The sequence below is a fragment of the Microcebus murinus genome, chromosome 4 (genome assembly GCF_040939455.1).
Source record: "Microcebus murinus isolate Inina chromosome 4, M.murinus_Inina_mat1.0, whole genome shotgun sequence".
NCBI lineage: Eukaryota > Metazoa > Chordata > Mammalia > Primates > Cheirogaleidae > Microcebus > Microcebus murinus.
In genome coordinates this window covers 68,997,693-69,018,573 of record NC_134107.1, presented here as the reverse complement: position 1 = coordinate 69,018,573, position 20,881 = coordinate 68,997,693, and the positions used below count along the sequence as shown (strand labels likewise).

The 20,881-nt window shown below is 34.3% G+C and overlaps 1 protein-coding gene across 7 annotated transcripts in view; it reads left to right on the top strand.

The window, feature by feature from the left end:
- Nucleotides 1–20,881, top strand: part of DLG2 (discs large MAGUK scaffold protein 2) — a 1,870,454-nt gene that overhangs the window by 380,099 nt on the left and 1,469,474 nt on the right. Inside the window, exon 1 of one of the 7 annotated variants that reach the window (XM_076002370.1) lies at nucleotides 12,141–12,639. The exons of the other annotated variants lie outside the window; for them this stretch is intronic. Coding sequence (XP_075858485.1) covers nucleotides 12,610–12,639 — 30 coding nt within the window. The 5' untranslated portion in view covers nucleotides 12,141–12,609. Of the gene's footprint in view, nucleotides 1–12,140; nucleotides 12,640–20,881 lie in introns of those variants that run through there. 7 annotated transcript variants of the gene reach the window in all.

Below are 20,881 nucleotides of genomic sequence, written 5' to 3'. Positions count from 1 at the left end.
AATAGAGTAAATTCAATTATGATATTGTAAATATGAGTTAAGAGAAGGGCAGCTAAGAGATAATATTTTGAGAGTAGATAGACACATTGGTTGAGAACTAATTGTAATTTCAGAAATAGAACAGTATGGTAGAAGGGAAAGAGCAAAAGATCCAAAGTCAGAGACCAGGGTTTGTATCTTGGCTCTATCAATAATTAGTCATGTGACCTCAGGCAGAATAAATGACTTCCATTTTTATTTGTAAAATGAGATAATACCTATTGTGCCCATCCTGCAAGAATACAATAAGGATCAATTGAAATAAGTTATAAGTGAAAGGATTGATAGCTAAATTTTCTTGATATTACATACATTTGGAGACATTATCACAGTATTAAATGCATCTTGGAATATTTTATTTTAGGCAAGGTTTTAGTTATTTGATATTTTAACTTTAATTTCTTCAGCACAAAACAGATTCTAGCCAATCTTATGAATTAGAACTGATTGATAAAGAGACTGAGTGGATACCATGCAACTACCACAATGGATGGGCATAAAGTTAAGTCTATTTTATCAAGAACACAGGGGTAACCAGATGGAGAGAAACTTGACTGTAGGAAACATATCAGACTTGGGTCATTGTCTTTGTATACTCAGTATCTGAGTGTTCTTCAACAAGTCACTTAGCTTATCTGTACCTCAGTTTCATAATCTAAAGTGAAAAGTTTTTATTAATTTATGGTTCCTTTTTAAGTTAGAATACACTTATAATATTTGTTAAATAGTTGTACCTTCTTATTAAGAATAATTTTGCAACTCAGCTCTATTTTTATTTCTCTATTTACTGTCCTTTCTGATATTTACTAGGAAACTTCTTTCCCCTAATGCCATTTAGCCATGGGAAAGAAGGTTTTTGTGTTTGTTTTAGGAAATGAGAGCAGAACAAGGATTTCCTTGCCTTTATATAAGTACATTAGATGGTGTTCATGGTCCTTATTTTAAAAGTGATAGTTCTGTAATACTAAATAGCCAAATTAATCCTGAAAAAGAAGAACAAAGTTGGAGGCCACATACTTCCTGATTTCAAAACATACTATAAAGCAAAAATAATCCAGATGGTGTGATACTGGCATAGAGACAAATATATGGATCAATAGAACAGAAAAGAGAGCCCAGAAATATAACCTTGCATTTATGGCCAGTCCTAAGATTCCCAATGTGAAAAGGACAATCTCTTCAACATATGGTGGTGAGAAAACTGGATATCCACATGCAAATGAATGAAGTTGGAACTTTACAATGTACAGAAAAATTAACTTAAAATGAATTGAAAACATAATTAAGACCTAAAACTATAAAACTCACAGAAGAAAACATGGAGAAAAAATATCGGGACTTGAATTTGGCAATGATTTATTATATATGTTACTAAAAGCATAGGTCACAAAGCAAAAATAAACAAATGGGACCTAAAGACTTCTATACATCAAGGAAAACAATCAAGAGTGAAAAGACACCAATAGAATTAGAGAAAATATTTGCAAATCACATATCTGATAAGTGGTTAATATCCAGAGTATATAAAGAACTCCTTCAGCTCAAAAACAAAAAAAAAAACCAAATAATCCAATTAAAAATGAGTAAAGGACTTGAATAGAGAATTCTCAAACAAAGATATACAAGTGGTCAACACACCTATGAAAAGATACTTGCTATCACAAATCATGAGAGAAATGTCAATCAAAACCATAGTGAGATATTATCTCACATCCATTATCATGCCTACTATCAAAAGAACAAAAAATAATAAGTGTTGGCAAGGATATAGAGAAATTTAAACCCTTGTACACTATTGGTGGGAATGTAAAATGGCATAGCCATTATGGAAAAGAGCATAGAAATGCCTAAAAAAATTAAAAATGGAATTACCATATACTATGGTATTTCCACTTTGGGGTATACATTCAAAATAATTCAAAGCAGAGTCTTGATGAGATCTTTGCATACCCTTGTTCATTCAGAATTATTCACAATAGCCAAGAGATGGAAGTAACCCAAATGTCCATCAATAGATGAATGGATACAAACAATGATATATTATGTAGCCTTAGAAAAAAAGGAAATCCTGTTACATGCTACAACATGAATGAACATTGAAATATTATGCTAAGCAAAATAAGCCAGTTTCAAAAGTACAAATACTGTGTGATTCCACTCATATGAAGTATCTAAAGTAGTCAAATTCATAAAAACAGAAAGTAGCAAGGTAGTTACTTAGGTAAAATGAGATGAGGTGGGGGAAACTAGTGTTTATCACTTATAGAGTTTCAGTTTTTCAAGATGAAAACCTGATCTACAACAATGTAAATATATTTAACACTACCAAACTCTGTACTTGAAAATTGTTAAGACTGTAAGTTTAATGTTATATGGTTCTTACTACAATAATAATAAAAGAGAAAGTGATGTTATGAGCTAATCTTCCTGTAGAACCAAGTTTGAAAATATCATAGAATCAGAGGATTAAAGGTAATTTTAATGGTAATCCAGAGCAATGACTCTTCTTCATTTTAAATTTCCTCTACTGTTGCCCTGCCAAAGTGGAATCTATCATCTGCTGGGAAGCCTCTATTATAGGATATTTATCACTTTCCAAGGTAGCTCATTTCATCTAGGCAAGTTTGAATATTATAGTCTTTTTTTAAACTAAACCCCATGATACTCAAACTGCTTTAGCATTGGATATCTTTTTTTTTTTTTGGAGATAGAGTCTTGCTCTGTTGCCCCAGTTAGAGTACAGTGGCATCAACCTAGCTCGCTACAACCTCAAAATCCTGGGCTCCAGTGATCTTCCTGCCTCAGCCTCTTAAGTGGCTGGAATTACAGGCATGCACACCATCATGCCTGGATAATTTTTCTATATTTTTGTAGAGATGGGGTCTCACTCTCGCTCAGGCTCATCTCTAACTCCTGAGCTAAAGTGATCCCCTTACTTCAGCTTCCCAGAGTGCTAGGATTACAGCTTGAGCTACCACACTTGGCCTATTTTCTATTTTCTACTATCAGGGAAGTATGGTAGCAAACTTCTAAGTACCTGAAATTAATGGGGGAATAATCTTTTTAATGGAATACTGTGGTCAAATCTGGCTGATTTGATTTACTGCTAATAATTTAAAACATAGAATGTAATAACTCCTCATTTCAAGGTTGATGGAGATATTGTGCTTTATCTTTGAGTGTCTTGTAGTGCCTCAGGGTCAATGTTCTGCCTATTAAAGAGCAATGATTGGACTGTTTATTAGCATTGAAGATCCCAGATTTGTGTTACCACATTTATAAAGCTATTTTAAACTAATCAGTCAAAATATCAATATATTTGTTTACTAGCTGTCTCTAAAGCAACACAAACACTACATAAAGATATCCTGTTCATTAATAGATCTGTATTTAGGATCATGGTTTTTACATTTGTTTGAAAATATATTCTGTTCAGATGATACAGCATTTAAAACCAAACTTTGCAGTTTATGGTATTTACTACCTGGATCAACTAGTTTAATGAGCTTAAAAGTGCAGCAAAGACTATGAGTTTCTTAAGAGCAAAAAAGAAAGAAACAAACAAAAATTGCAGCAGATCACCACTATAACAAAGACAGAATGGGGCTTGGGGTTAGATGGTCAGGATTTATCTTGGTTTATTTACTCAGTCAAGAGAGTATATATCATGCTGGTTTACAAACTCAATAGATATCACATATAAATTTGAATAAATTCAACTCTTCTGAGTTTTAGTTTCTTCACCTGTAAAATTATACTTAAATGATTATGAATACTTAATGAGTTTCTAATCACAGCCTGCTCAATAAAAAGTTAATACTTATTTGCAAACCATATATTCTGTAAGGGGTTAGTGTTCAAAGTTTATAAGAAACTCATATAATTCAATAGTGGAAAAACAAATAACCCAATTAAAAATGGGCAAAAGGCTTGAATAGACATTTATCCAAAGAAGACAAAATAAATGGCTAACAGGTATATGAAAAAATGCTCAACATTATTATTATTATTTTTTTTTTTTGAGACAGAGTCTCGCTTTGTTGCCCAGGCTAGAGTGAGTGCCATGGCGTCAGCCTAGCTCACAGCAACCTCAAACTCCTGGGCTTAAGGGATCCTCCTGCCTCAGCCTCCCAAGTAGCTGGGACTACAGGCATGTGCCACCATGCCAGGCTAGTTTTTTCTATATATATTAGTTGGCCAATTAATTTCTTTCTATTTATAATAGAGACGGGGTCTCGCTCTTGCTCAGGCTGGTCTCGAACTCCTGACCTCGAGCAATCCGCCCGCCTCGGCCTCCCAGAGTGCTAGGATTATAGGTGTGAGCCACCATGCCCGGCCAGTGCTCAACATTATTAAGCATCAGGGAAATGCAAATCAAAACTGCTGTGATATACCACCTCACACCCATTAGGATTATTTTTTCAAAAAGTCAAAATATAACAAATATTGCTGAGGATGTAGAGAAAAGGGAATTCTTGTACCTTATTGGTGGGAATGTAGATTAATATAGCCATTATTGAAAATAGTATGGAGATTTCTCAACAAATTAAAAATAGAACCACTATATTACCCACCAATCCCTCTTCTAGGGATATAACCAAAGAAAATGAAGTCATCCCTGTGTAAAGATTACCTGCTCTCTTGTATTCATTGCAGCGTTATTTACAATTTCCAAGACATGGAAATAACCTAAATGTCCATCAATGGATGAATGTATAAAGAAACTATTATTCAGTCCCAAAGAGAACAAGATCTTGCCATTTGCCACAGTATAGAAGCCTGGAGGACATTATGCTAAGTGAAATAAGCCAGATGCAGAAATAAAAATATTGCGTGATCTCATTATATGTAGAATCAAAAAAATTAAATTATGCAGCAATAGAGAACAAAATAGGGGTTACTACGGGTGAGGGGGAAGAAATGGGGAGATGTAGGTCAGAGGATAAAAAGTAGCAGATATGTAGCATTAACAAGTGTAGAGGTCTAATGTACAACATGAGGACTATAAATAATAAAATTGTACTATATATGGCATTCATGTTAAATGAGTAGATTTTAGCTGCTCTTGCCACAAAAGCAGAAAATATAGATAACTATGTGAGGTGATAAATGTGTTAATTTGCTTCACTATAGTAACCTTTTAACTATATGTATGTATCTGATAACATCATGTTGTATATCTTAATTATGCACAGTAAAATTTATTTTAAAATAAATAAAGATTAATGTTGAATCTGAAAATTATTTTTTATTTTATATATTTTTGAATACTATTATTAGTTTAAATCACACCTTTAGAAACAAAGCTATATTAGAAAAATACATTGCAAATTTCATTTTGGACTATTGTTTTTATCCTTTAAAATAAAAGAAAATTTTCTCTGTGTTGTGTCTTATTTATTCTTTCAGAAAAGTCCCTACTTAGCATCTGTTAAGTTCTAAACACTGGTAATATAGCCATGGACAAAACAGACAAGGTTCCTGCTCTTACACATAAGCTTCATATAGGGGGACTAGTAAGAAATGAATAAAGAAGGTAATTTCAGATTGTGATAATTGCTATGAAGGAAATAAACTAGGATCATGTAATGGAGAATGATGGAAGGGAATCTAATTTAATCAGAGGAAGTCAGTTTGAGAAGGTCTTACTGAGGTGTTAGCCTCTAAAAAGAGACATGAATTATGAGAAGGAGCTGGACACGTGAAGATCCAGGAAAAGAGAGTTTCTGGCAGAAAGAACAACAAATGCAAGATGCTGAGGAAGAATTAGAATAAAAATATTTGAGGAACAGATAACAAGCCAATGGGATTGGAATGTAGGAAAGTAGAGTGTGGGAAGGGCATTTAGCAATACTACTGAGGATATTTATATTAATTTCAAAGCAAAATTTTATTTCAGACCATATAGCTTTTTAGATTTGTGGTTTGCACACAACTATTTGCATTTCTGGAAACTATTCAACTCACAGCATTGTATAATAGTAGAGAAAACTGAACTTCATAACAAATCTACTTAATGTTTAGCAAACTTTATATGAAGATTGATTTGTTAGGGAAACAGAATGCTTACTGAATATTTTTTATAATTTTTTGCTTACCACTTATAATTATCTAAATTTCAAAGGTTGTTTAGATTTTGAAGATGATAAAAACTGGGAGAGATACATGGTTATCATTTAACTGTGTTCCAACTCACTTATATATATAAGAAAAACTAACGTACAATTCAGGTCTGTACAATTGAAAACCATGGTAAAAAAATAGGTTAAAAGTGAAAATTTTTTCATTTCTATAGAAATTGTTGCTTTACTCAAAATTTTGTTTTAATTTAATTTTTATGTATCTTTTACAAAGATATGCATTTAATTTGCAACGAATACATAAGGTCCTGCTTTTCATGAATTATTTTCAGGATCCAATATTATCCTGATATTTTTCCATCATAGAAACTCTCTGGAAAATTCAGTCCTTTTTCAGTTGATCATAATTTCTTACTTGCCTCTAGAGAGTTTCTAAATGAGGACAGGCATTTTGCCATGACCTGCCTGAAGTCTATTTATTTTAGTAAGCTAACAAGCTTTGCAGATGTCCTTTGTGCACTGCTGTCCTGGGTATGTGGGGAACAGATAGATGGGAGTGGGAGTCTAGGTGTGTAGATTTCTTCTGTTATTTCCTCTGGAGCTAATTTTTCTAATGTGGGGTCCATTCCTCTGGGATTGCTCGTAAGGCCCTTATAAGTTATGAAAGGCCTCAGTGTAGGATCCTGGAGATGCACTTATCTTTTGGGGGAATCCCAGATGGATTGTTAATCAGTCTTCATGGCGTTCAGGGTACCTTTGGCTAGAGAAGGCCTTTGGATTTGTTTGTACTTCACTCTCAGGTTGGACCTAGGGGTACAGAAACTGCTTTAGGATTTGAGGTGTGATGAGATAGAAAGAACATAGACTTTGCCCTCTGAATTGGAGTCACCTAGGTTCTGTGTCACCTAGGGTAAGGCATATAACCTCAGGCAGTTTCAGTTTATCTATAAAATGAAGATTATAATTCCTTCCTAAAAGAATATTATGACAGAGAGAATATTTGTAATGTATCTGCCACAGTACTTCAGATAATAGCCACTTATTATTAATAAAAATGCTTATATTTATTACTGTTTTTCTATCCCAAGGGCAAGCACCTAGTTTCAGCAGCATCCTTTAGTTGTAGTACTTCAGCTGGAAACTGCCCTTCTCCATTATAGATAATACTGTTCCAAACCATACTTTCTTGAATCAGACTGAATTTGCCAATGCAAATATTTTTATTTGCAAATACCTTCAGCTACATGCACCACTGATATGTTTTTCCTTATATATATGTGTAAATATTTATGTGTATATTATGGTTACTCTATGTGTATATGTTTCTCATATAGACAAGGGGTAATAGGCTTAAATAGGGTTTTTAAAAAAATCTCCTAACAAGGAAAATAAATGGGATAACAAACTGTGATTATTCTTTCATTCCACTAATATTTATTTGGACCACTTAAGTGCCAGGTACAACATTAGGTGCTAGAGATACACATTAAATCTGCCTTCAAGGTGCTTAGATTCTAGAATAGACACAAGGTATATTTCACTTCTAGGGATTTTCTTTTCCCAGTTGGAAACAAAACAAAAGTAATGAATTTAAAAGATTAAGGTACAGGCTTAATGCAAGTATTTACAATGGTAATTTTCTGAAATCAAACCTTCAGTGGTAGATTTTACTAAGAATCAATATATTTCTGGCTTGATATCATTAACCTTAAGAAATATCAAGCAAAACAATTTACAATCTGTGGCATTATATCTTGCTAAACACTTCTTGTGAAATCACAGGCCCAGTTGAATTCTGTGTGTAAAAAATAATGCCTCATGCCAATGCCTTGTTAATTTTTAAAATAAAATAATGTTTCCCTTGAGGCAAAGAAGTGGATTATCTTCTATCATCTTTATATCTGGGGAAAATCAATAGAAGGTAAGGTATACATAAAGTAGAAATCCTAAGTGGGACTATACTTTAAAATGTTATGTATTTACTTATATTTAAACATACATACATTATCCAATTAATCACTTGTGCATATGAATAAGTGAGTATAGAACATGCATATTGCACATGCATTTACAGTGTATTTGCACTCACGTAACATTATATGAACAATGCTCTTCTTTATTCCCAAGCAGAGATTGCATGTCAGTTTGTGAAATGCCTGCTCTAAAATACTATTATTTAATGGAAATCCATTGGATATGTTTATTAAGCTGATTATATAAAGCTGTAAGATATTATTGATTCATTCCTTTTTCAAATATAATAAAATACATGGAATTCTTTGTTCTCCGAACTTCTAGTTAACTCCTATGGGTCTTTCTCAACTTGACTCAAGGCTCCTCTTTAGAAAGCCTTTCCTGACTACTCCATTGTCAGTTAAATACCTCTACTTTGTGATTCTAAAACACCCAAGTACTTACTGAACAGTACTATAGTTTTTGGTTTGGTTTTGGGTAAGGATTCTGCTAGCTTTTGCTCACCCTTGCTCACTCCATGTAAGTAGATTCTCACGTATATTGGTTGAATGAATGAGATACTAGAGTAGGTAATGGGAAAATAGATTCAAAACTACCATTAAGGGGCTCACTTTAGTTAGTGAGACGGACATTAATCACATAATCATATAGTTAGTCCTCAACAAACAAATGTATTAGATGAATGACTTAGTGAGGGCCTACAGTATGTCAGGAGTTATGCTAGATGAACTGCTTTTCAATTCAGCAGGTCTTTATAATTTACAAAGTGCTTTCGTCTCTGATCAGCAAAGGTCAGAAGCTAAGCAGGCTCCCTCTGCAAATTTTCCCTTGGCTTAGTTTCTTCCTCTCTACTAAGATGGAAGGAAGTTTTAAAGGTAGCTTTCTTCCAAGGATACCTTGTAAAAATATCCCTCTTATTCTACTATCCAATTTACTTCCTCTTTCTAACCCCTGACTGTCTCTATTCTGATCATAACTAAAAAAAAAGCCCTGGACTTACAAATAAGAGACATGGTCTTTAATGTTGACATTGAAAGTTTCCAGTTCTTGGAAAGTAATTTAAATTTCCCAAGCCTATGAGAATGTTACAAATGCTTTGTCAACTTTGAAGTGCTATGGGGACATGAAGCCTAATTATTTTGAACATGAATATGGCAATCAGTATCAAATTATATATTAAATGTTTTGGTTGTATCACTGGTACCTGGGAATGCTCAAGGATATGATGTTTTTACATATTCTGAGATAAGGTTAGGAAGTATTGAGTTAAATTAATAATTGTGACGATGTAATAAATAAGAAGGTGAATAGGCAAAGTGATGCTTCTTTAACCCTTTTGTATTGTTGAACCATAAGACAGTTACCTAATTGAATGGACCAGAGCATGAGTTTTATTAGGCCATGAAATATGAAATGTCTGATTTTGAATCAAAAGTTTATTATATCTCAAACCAGAAGCAGTATAATTTGTCAAAGTATGTGCCTAAACTATTGCCACAGTTTTGCCATCTTAATGATAGCATGCTTATGACAGCAGCCAAGAAGCCTGGAGACTGAGTGGTGATGAAATTTTGAAAAGCGTTTTCCACAGCTTATTGAGAATTGACTATTTTTCCTTGTAAGAATTGGTCCAAAGCCTGGAATAAGTGGTAGTCAGTTGGTGCAAGGTCTGGTGAATGCAGAAGATAACAGAGAGTTTCCAAGTCCAGCTTCTGCAGTTTGAGCAGTGTTGTTTTTTGCAACATTTGGCCTTACAAAGGATTGGCCTATCTCTATTGACCAATCTTGGCTGCTTAATTGAAAGCATCCTCATCATTTCATCCACTTGGTTTCAGTACACATCCACTATGATCGATTGACCAGATTTCATGAAGCTGTAGTGGATAATACCACCACTGTACCACCAGACAGACACCACTAGCTTTTTTTTTTGATGAATATTCAGTTTTGGACTGTGTTTTGGCACTTTGTCTTTATCCAACCATCATGCCAAATGCTAGTGATTGTCAAGAAAAATCCATTTTTTATCACACATAGCAATACTGTGTAGAAATGGTTTACCTTTATGTTGTGATAGTAAAGAAAGGCATGCTTTGGGATGATTTCTCTTCTGATGCTTATTTAATTCATGGGATACCCATTGATCCAGCTTCTTTACCTTGCCAATTTGTTGCAAATGGTCCAATATTGTTGAAATAGTAACATCAAACCTTGCTACTAATTCATGGGCAGGTCGAGGTGGATTCACTTCCACTACAGCTTTGAACTCATCACTATCCACTTTGGTCTCTGGTCACCCACCTGGCTCATTTTCAAGATTAAAATCACCAGAACAGTACTTCTTAAACCATTGATATACTGTGCATTCATTAGCTACATCCTTCCCAAACACTTTGTTGATATTTCTAGCTGTCTGCACTGCACTGGTTCCATAATGCAACTCATATTTGAAAATAACATGAATTTTTGACTTCTGCATGGTTTCACAAAAATTGTTCTTAAAAAAAATTGGAAGATAATCACAAGCCAAAATGTATGTTTGAAAGAATGAGAATATTCCTTCACACACACACACACACACACACACACACACACACACACACACACACACATACACAAACCCAGAAGTGTCAAAGTGAAATGTCAGAGTTATTAGATGTCAACTTAGAACTTAAGGAAATCAGACATGCCATACTTAACCTAATATTTGTGTTGTCTAACTTGAAAATTATCTGAAGTTACACTAGTAGGCTAACAATTCAGAAGAAATTATTTTTTAACTACAAATAATTTTTTGAACCCCCTTTAAAGATTTTATATCAAAAAATTGAACTTTAGGATCTTTTGTTTTCCTTTTTTTCCCTCTGAACACATTTCTGATTTGCTATGGATGTTGAAAAAAATCTTTAGAAACAGTGCTCTCTCATTTTGGTAAAATAATGACATGTCGCTCTGAGACATTCACCTATTTAGCTTGCAATCAGTAGGATATTGAGATTAGAACCTGAATAATTCATGAAAGGTAGAAGAGTCTTGCATGTTCATCCTTTTAAAAATTGTTTATTATAGAAAATATACTTTTTATTAAAAAAAAAGGAGAATAATTTTGGGTGGTGGTGTAGGGAATGGTCCTGCCACTATCTTGAGGAGGTAGTCAAATTTGTGGGTTCCTAGACAGTGCTTCTCGATATTCTCAGTGGTCCAGTTGACTATGCGTTTTCTTCCTAGTGAAAATGAGGTGTTGATTTTCCATTTTTATTAGGCAGTGCTTTCCATTTTGTCATTCACTGTCTCCCCCTCCCTCACCCCTTTCTTTCTGAGAGCCTGAGTCTGTTTCAGTGTCTGTATGTGTTTAAAATGATGAAGAAAAAAGTATATTATTATCCAGAGTGATGCTTGTCAAGTACCTCAAAGGCAGTTGTTGTAGCCCCTTCACTAGAAGAAAGGGAGGGATTTGAGGGAGGGGGAGGGTTAATCATTTGGCTGTTAAAATGCTGCAGAAGGGAACACAAAGCTCTACCCACCTAATAAGTGCCTGCAGACAGCCGGTGAGGAGGGAAAAGTTTGAGAAAGAACTCATTATTTTTGTCTCAGAGTGTGGAACTTTTGTAAACACTTTGGAACCTCCTCCTACCCCAATTTTATAATGTGCTTATTCATTTAAATATTCAGGTTGTTTGTGTATTTGCATACGTCATGGGCCACACAAATAGGTACGCAAATAAAATGAGAAATAAAACGTTTTCTAAGTAAAACCTTCAAATCCGCAGTTTCTTTATGTCCCTGGCCGGATTTTCCTTATCCAGCTGTTAGTCGTTTATAAGAAGCTGCTCTTGTAATTGCGAGTGAGTTGAGATGTGATGTATGCAGCACCACATGCACCTTAGCTTTACAGTCGTATCTTTCGAGTCATTTAGGCTCCCAGGAATCATGCTCATAATAAACAGCTTTTTATTACCCAAAGCCGCTGTTCTGCTGTTCTGGCGTTAGAACGACAGCCCTTTGATAGATGGGCCGGGTAGTTTATTGTGCTTACTCAGAGTTGCTAGTAGGAAAGACGAAGGCAGCAAAGGGGGGACTTTGGCAGAGGAAATCTTATGGGTATAGTGAAACTGCAGATCAGAATTCAGAAACAAGAACGAGAGCTGAAATGTGATTCTCTGGGGCTTGGTGTAACATTCATCTCCTCGGTAGAACTGAGCGAGGCACTCACAGGAGCCTTGTTCCGATCTCGGAATCCAGTAAAAGACCATGCAGCAGCGAAGCCCAGCAAGCCACCGGGAAGTTTTGCCGGAGCTGATTTCTAGGGGATTTTCCAGTGCCTAGGAGAATCCTGCTTGCCTTGATCTGTATGGAGGAGGGCTCGAGTTTCCCATGAGGGGCCCCCTTGGAAAAGCCATCTGTGCAGAATCCAGGCTCTGCTTCTCTCTGTGTGCTATTTACCAAAAGGCTTTTATCACCTTTGCTGATTTGCTGGTGTGATTTCCATGTACTGAGTGCTGTGTAGGGATCCAGGATGGATTGCCTGTGCATTGTCACCACAAAGGTAGGATAGGAAACAGGGCTGTTGTGTGCAGCATTTTTCGATTATTATTCTGGTCCTGTAATTAAATAGCTCTAGTAGGTACTGCCCGTTCATGAGAGAAAATGATTAGTATAATTTACTTTGCTGGGCATTTTGTTCCCTAAGAGGGTCTGAGAGTCCTGTCTTTATGTGATTGCAACTTCTTAAAGTGATATTGTGTGTTTGTGCAAATGAAAGGAGAATTTGCCTGTGTGTGTGTGTTTTTTTTTATGGCAGAATTTGCTTTCGCATCTATTTATAGCTCATAAATGAAATATCTATAGTAGTAGTGTAGCTCACACATCACGTTAACATAACATATCAGGGTAGTCTTTCTGAGTGTGATAATTAGCTTTTCATTTAAAAAGCATGTCTTATATGTTTGAAGAAGCCAATCAGCTTTACTGTGGCTTGACATATTGTTTCTGATTGGAGAATTCTGATATTTTGCATTTCAGTGATTTTTTTTAAAGGAAAAAAGTCTTGAGGCCCTGGAATAAACAAACACAATATTTAATATTTAACTGATTCTCTCTATTTTGATTAGAGTAAAAATATTTGTATTATCAGAAATAGAAATAAAAGTAGAAATGGAATGAAATCAATAGAGCAATCCTTTTTTGGATATATTTTACAGAAAATAGCTAAAAATTTCAAAAGCATTTTATTTTATTCTGTCATCAGTTGTACATAGTGTATTTAAATTTCAAAGACACTGGTTATTTCAATAGAAATTATTATTTTTAGAAAAAACTAATTAAAAGACATTTATTAGTTCCCTTTTTATTTTGCATGTAAGCATACCATGAGTTAATTTGGGCCATATCTTTTAGTATCTCACATTGATTGGATACCCATTAGACACGACAAAATCAATAGTTTAGTACAGATTTACTAACTGTACATTTTCCACTGTGATTTCCTTTTACCACTAAAGAAAAATTATTTAATTTTGAAGACACAAACCAAGTTCCCCAGGGTATGACCTTAAATATTTTACTTTTACAGATTAAATTCCAAAGAATCTCAATGGATATTTTCCCATAAGGCCTAGTATCACATGGCAGCTTCAGTTAATGTTAGTGGATTTAAAGCCTAAAATCTCATTGGTTTAGTTGACCCGTCCTCTAAATTAGATGAATATCTTATTTTACTTTTAAAAATTGCCAAATATGTCATTTATTTCCAGTTAAGTCAGTAAAAGTAAACTGAAATAAATATTTAAAAAAGCTAAGTGGGAAATTGTATGTCCTTATGTAACCTATGAAAGGAAATATACTCTTAAATGTTTCACTCTTCCTGATGCGTTACACTTGGTGTTATTTTTCTTGAGAGAATACTGTCAAATCTGACCTACATGTGTTTTATCATTATTTATTCCCAAATTATAATAATTTCAGATACTGTGAAACATAATTAGTACTTTTAAAATAAGTTATCAAGTTATTAATTAGAACTCAAAACTGGAAATATATTACATTGAACAAGTTAAATCAATACTGAAATCTAAGTTCCTTCAATTTGGAAAGCATCTAATAAATTAATGTCATGTGTTTTATATTTTATTACCAATATTGATGATCACAGGTATAAAGGTAAGAAAATATTCTTTTGCTTTAAATTTAAATAAGAGATAAATGTCATTATTCCAGTTATTTTGATCTATCATATAAATTATATGATTCAACAGAATATATACTCGTGAAATTTCATGAATTTTCTTAATTATATTTATGAATATTTTCAAGGTAGCATATATAACATCTTTAAAGAAAAAGCATACTTATAAAAAAGTCACATTATGATGTTACTATGGTAAACAATGCATAATTGATTCAAAAGCTGAACATAGGTAGGGAGAGTCCTAGAGGACTTCTGACTGCAAATCTTATCTGTTTCATCCATCACTATTGATACTTTACTCTTTTTCTAAGTGGTCATGTGCTTGGAATGCCCTTGCTCTACTTTCCTGGGACTCTTTGACAGGAAATTTGCCAACAATTTAGAAATTTTAATTCTATCTTAATCCAATCCTCACATCTTTCCCCTCCAGCAATAAGCCCACCTTCTAGCAACTCTGGCTGAGATACTTTCTTCAATTCTTGCTTTATGGAAGCTTTATGAGAGACCAGAACTGCTCACTATCCTTATCTATCCTAGACTCTACTTTATCTATGATACATCTCAGTACCACAGTTGACCACCACCTCTGTCAAAGTTTTCAGTAATAGGGACACAAATATGTCCACTGGTAATAGCATCTTAATTCCTTTTTCCCTTCCTGCTGTGGCATGAAAGGTACTTCCTGTCCCTTTGGGGATCCTCCTAGAATTCTGTGCCCACTGAGTTTTCCCATTCCCCGCTATTACACATACTATAGTAGTAAATTCCTCTTTATGTCTTTGTTCCATTTTCTTCAAAATGAATGTTAGAAGACTGAGAGAAGAGATGCTGATAAATCGAGAAAATATTGCTGTATAATGGCAATAAAAAGGATCTATTAGACATGCTGGAGAAGCATTTTTATTTTTTCTGCATATAAAAGGACAGAAATGTCTGTAGCATACTTTATAATAATCTAAGCCCTATGATAAAATAACCCCACCCTAGATCTCACCCCATATAACTAAGATTGCTTAATGTCTTAAGGGCTTCAGTCTGGTTATACTGATTTGCAGAACCTCTCAGATTTGAAATAAGATAATTTAGGCCATGAAATCATCAGAGCAGCCATAAACACAGAGTTTCTGCCACGTGGGTTCCAAGGTCTTGCCAAATGATCAGGCAACTCATTTTGATATGAAGATTCAGTCATCCCTTTTTTTCAAATGTTTCTGTCTGGTTACCATTTCAACTCTTTTGTTACAGATATCACTACTAAGAGAGAAAAAACATGTTCTAGTGTGAAGAGAAGGACTCTGGAGCAAGACTTGAATTTAAATTGTTGTTTTGAAATTTATTAGTTTTGGGACCTAGATAAGTTGTTTAACATACCTGAGCCTCAATTTCATATTTGTAAAAAGAGTATGTTTAGATGATGTCATGGTAAAGGGTGTAAAGTGACTAGCACAATTTCTGGCATATGGAAAGACTTGTATCCAGGATAACTTATTTATTATTTTTAGTTTAAAAGTTTTATTACTAGGATAACTTATTGAGCAACTCACAATTTATATCTCTAATGAATCTCTAATGAATTAAAGTAAGTGAGGTCATCTCAATAACACTAATTAAACACAATTTAGTCACTAATGCAACATGTTTTATACAGTGAAATTTCCTAAATATTTTGGAATAATTGAAAGATAATAATTCCCCTAAATTTGACAACTAAAATATAAGGAATATAATGTTAGATTATGTTAAGGAAGAGCCATGCTGTTAGATGATTGTCCAGTAGGACAATAGTTATAGATGACAGAATATTCTGGAATAGATTTCATGAAATGCAAGCAGTCAGTAGAATTTTTCTTTTATTATGTAGGAATTCTAAAGTATCATATGTGATAGCACATAGGATTTTATATAAGGAAAAAAAATGTGGAACTGTGAAAAATCAAAGTATTAATAAATCTGTACTTTCTGACTTTGGGCACCCAGAGGCATGTCGACATCACTGTCCTCGGTCAAATGAGTGTATTTTATTGCATCTGAGGTCTTTCCTTTTCTATCTCTAATATATTATTATTCTAGAGTACATTATTTCTGCAAATAAAATTATTCAGGTTAACTAAGTATCTAAAAAAGTAGTAGTGAGAATCATACATTAATATCATTTCAGTTGTTCATTAACCTATATAGAATATACAGACATTGAGTTTTAAAAAGTAATCTACAAATAAAACTACAATATGTTAAATTACCACTATAATTTATTAAGGCAGGCATTATGGCACTATTAATTTTTCATATGCTTAACAGGTTAATATGCATAATAAAATTTAAATAGCAGACTGAAAGTGGACAAGGCAGCATAAAAGACGCTTTTATTGATGTTGTTAATACTACATCTGTTCTGCAAATACAGTTTCACTCTTTGCCTATGTCAACCCACTATCTTTTACAACAGTAAAGTCACTCAGAATTTCTAAAAGGAAATAAAAGTTTTTGCTAGACATTTAAAATATTTTTATCAAAGTTAGTATCATATTATTTTTATGACTTTAATAGAAAAAAGTGGCATGTTGTCATTTTGGAAATGAACTCATAATAGAAATATTTACAAATATAGTTTACAGGGAAGCTAAAATAATTTTTATTTTTTCACCTGAGCTTTATGTAAAGAACATGAACAAATTACCAAGGCAACAGATGGTTTCTTCAGTGGTTGCATGTTCAGAGACAAAGCTATTTATTCATGCAGGTGTATAGTTCCTCTCATGGTAGAAGCAGCATATCCATTCATTCATTTTATTCATCTAACAAATGCTTATTGAATGCTTACCATGTGCTTGACCTACTAAAGGTCATGGGATACAATGAGCAAACTGTTCTCGTGGAATCTTTTGTCTAATGAGAAAAACAGCCAATTATAGAAATAACAGTGATGTATGATAAGGAAGTGAATATAGGCTGCTATGGAAATGAGGACAGGGATATCTAAAGAATCTGATGGGTTTGCTTGCAAGGTAGGTGGGGATAAATATCAGATAAGGCTTTTATGAGGAAATGATAAGCTGATTGGTAGAATGGAGGGCACAATGGAGTGAGAAGAATATTTTAGACAAAGTTGTGTGTGTGTGTGTGTGTGTGTGTGTGTGTGTGTGTGTGTGAGAGAGAGAGAGAGAGAGATACAGAGAGAGAGAATTGCACATTTGAAGAAAGAAAGGTCAGTGTGGCTAGCATGTAAGGTGTCCAAGATATGTAATAAGATACAAAGGATGCTGAGATAGGTAGGGGCCCAGTCATAAATATCAAGAAGTTGTGGTATCTATGATCTTAAAGAAAATATGATTTTCCATCCATCATTAACACTAGTTCCAAGTCCCAGTTTCCCAGATTTCTCTCCCATTTAATCCCTCTGATTTGAGCTCTCTCCTATTTTCTGGCATATCCTCCTTTGCCCATCCTTCTACCTGTTCAGTAAAAATAATGATTTCCCTTTTCACTAGCTGGATGACCTCTGAATTGTAGTTTTATCATCCATGAAAGGGGACCTATTTCACAGGGTTGTTTTCAGGATTCAGTGAGATGAGAAGTATAAAGTGCTTAGCATATTACCTTGTAGGGGGTAGATACATTATTCTCTGTTAGGGCCCATAGCTTCCCTACCTTCCTATCTGTCTTTGGTGTGCTTCTCCTCATATCTATCCTGCCAGTGACACTGGTTCTGATGCCTGTTACCCCAACCAAGTATCTTAAAGGTGGCATGTCTACTGAACAGAGATTAGAGGAAGGGGCTTGAGGACCAGGGAAAATCTATTGAGTGACAGAGGCAGAAATACAGCTAATATTAGTAACAGGGAAACTTTAACACAATATGGATTTTTTATAGAGAAAAGCAGGGAAAAGAGCCAATGTGAAGAGATTCCATACCGTTTTAGTAAACTGGGATTAACAATTTTAATGGCATTGAAAACCTTGAAATACTAAACCATTAATATAATAGCTTAAGTTTTCTTTATTAAGTATTCCATCTAGCTGCCAGAGTGACCAACCTAATACATAAGCCCAACAGCTTCACTTTAATGTGGAGGCCCTGTAAGAACACCCTATCAGAGATGAGTAGTTCTCCAAATTCTTAACAAAGTATATAGTTCTCTCTTGACTTAGAACCTTAATTCATTCCTTGTCTTACATCACTATGCCTTGTATTTTATACTCCAAGAATTTGAAAAATGAGTTGATCAGACCATGTTTTAAATCTGTGTTATCTTCACTGACTTTCATTAAACTAAAGGAACATTGGCCTTGATGGTTCCCCTCTATTGCTGTTTAATTCTTTTCTTTTTATTTCAGAATATTACAGGGGTATAAATATTTCTCTTACATGTTACCTTTGTACAGTTTGAGTCAAAGTTAGAAATGTGTCCATAACCCAGATAGTGTACACTGTACACCTTACATGTGAATTAAACCATTTCCTACTCCCCTTTCTACTTGCTTGATTTCTATTAAATTTTAATTCAATATGTCCACATTAGTGTTGATCATTTTGTTCCAATTTAATAATGAGTGCATGTAGTGTTTGTTTTTCCATTCTTGTGACACTTCACTTAGAAGAATAGTCTCCAGTTTCATCCAGGTTGTTACAAAAGTATTAGTTCACCATTTTTATGTGTCTGAATAGTACTGCATGGTATACATATAACACATCTTATTAATCCACTCATGTATTGATGGGCACTTGGATTGTTTCCACATCTTTGCAATTGTGAATTGTGCCACTATAAACATTCAAATGCAAGTGTCTTTTTTTTTTTTCCTTTGGGTAAATACCCAGTGGTGGAATTGCTGGATCAAATGGTAGGTGAACTTTTAGTTCTTTGAGTTATCTCCATACCATTTTCCACAGGAGTTATATTAGTTTGCAATCCCACCAACAGTGTATAAGTAAGTGTTCCTTGTTCTCCACATCCATGTCAGCATCTGTTGTTTGGGAACTTTTAGATAAAAGCCATTCTCACTGGAGTTAGTTGATATCTCATTATGGTTTTGATTTGCATTTTCCTAATGATTAGAGACATTGGGTGTTTTTTCATATATTTATTGGCCATTAGTCTATCTTATTTTGGTTTTTTTAATTTTTAATTTTTTTATTTCAGCATATTAGGCGGGTACAAATGTTTAAGATACATATATTGCATTTGCCCTACCCAAGTTAGAGCTTCAAGCATGTCCATCCCCCAGATGGTGTGCACCACACACATTAGGTGTGAATATATCCATCCCCTTTTCCCCCCTCCCACCTGCCCGACACCAGATGAATGTCACTTCTAAATGTGCACATAAGTGTTGATCAGTTAATACCAGTTTGATGGTGAGTACATATGGTGCTTGTTTTTCCATTCTTGTGATATGTAGTAGAATGGACTCCAGATTTATTGAGGATAATATAAGAGGTGCTAGATCATCCTTGTTTTCTGTGGCTGAGTAGAACTCCATGGTATACATATACCACATTTCATTAATCCACTCATGTATTGATGGGCACTTGGGTTGTTTTCACACCTTTGCAATTGTGAATTGTGCTGCTATGCTATATACATTCTAGTACGGATGTCTTTTTTATAGAATGTCTTTTTATCCTTTGGATAGATGCCCAATAATGGGATTGCTGGATCAAATGGTAGTTTTACTTGTAGGTCTTTGAAGTATCTCCATATTGTTTTCCACAGAGGTTGTACTAGTTTGAAGTCCCACCAGCAGTGTATGAGTGTTCCTATTGTTCCTCATTCACACCAACATTTATTGTTTTGGGACTTTTTGATAAAGCCCATTCTCACTGGAGTTAAGTGATATCTCATTGTGGTTTTGATTTGCATTTCCCTGATGATTAGAGATGTTGAGCATTTTTTCATATGTTTGTTGGCCCTTAGTCTGTCTTCTTTGGAATGTTGCTGCTCATGTCCTTTGCCCACTTTTTAATGGTGTTTGATTTTTTTCTTGTTGAGTTTCCTGAGTTCTGTATAGATTCTAGTTATCAGCCCCTCATTGGATATGTAGCATGAGAATATTTCTCCTATTTTGTAGATTGTCCAATTGCTCTTGTGATAGTTTCCTTGGCTGTACAGAAGTGTTTTAAGTTGACCAGATCCCATTTATTTATTTTTATTTTTGGTGTGATTACCTATGGGATCTTCTTCATAAATTCTGTGTCTAGGCTGATATCTGTAAGAGTTTTTTCAACCTCTTCTTCTAGAATTCTTATAGTTTCATGTCTTAGGTTTAAGTTTGTTATCCATCATGAATTAATTCTTATGAGTGGTGAGAGATGTGGAACCTATTTCAGTCTTCTACATGTGGCTATCCAATTTTCCCAGCACCATTTATCTAATAGATATTCTTTTCCCCACTGTATGTTTTTGTCTACCTTGTAAAAGATCAGATGGAAATGTGATGATGGTTTTATATCTGGGTTCTCTGTTCTGATCCCTTGTTCTGTGTCTCTGTTCTTGTGCCAGTTTGGGGTACTATAACCCTGTAGTATAGTTTGAAGTCTGGTAAAATGATGCCTCTTGATTTGTTCTTTTTGTTTAAGGTTGCTTTGGATATTCAGAAACTT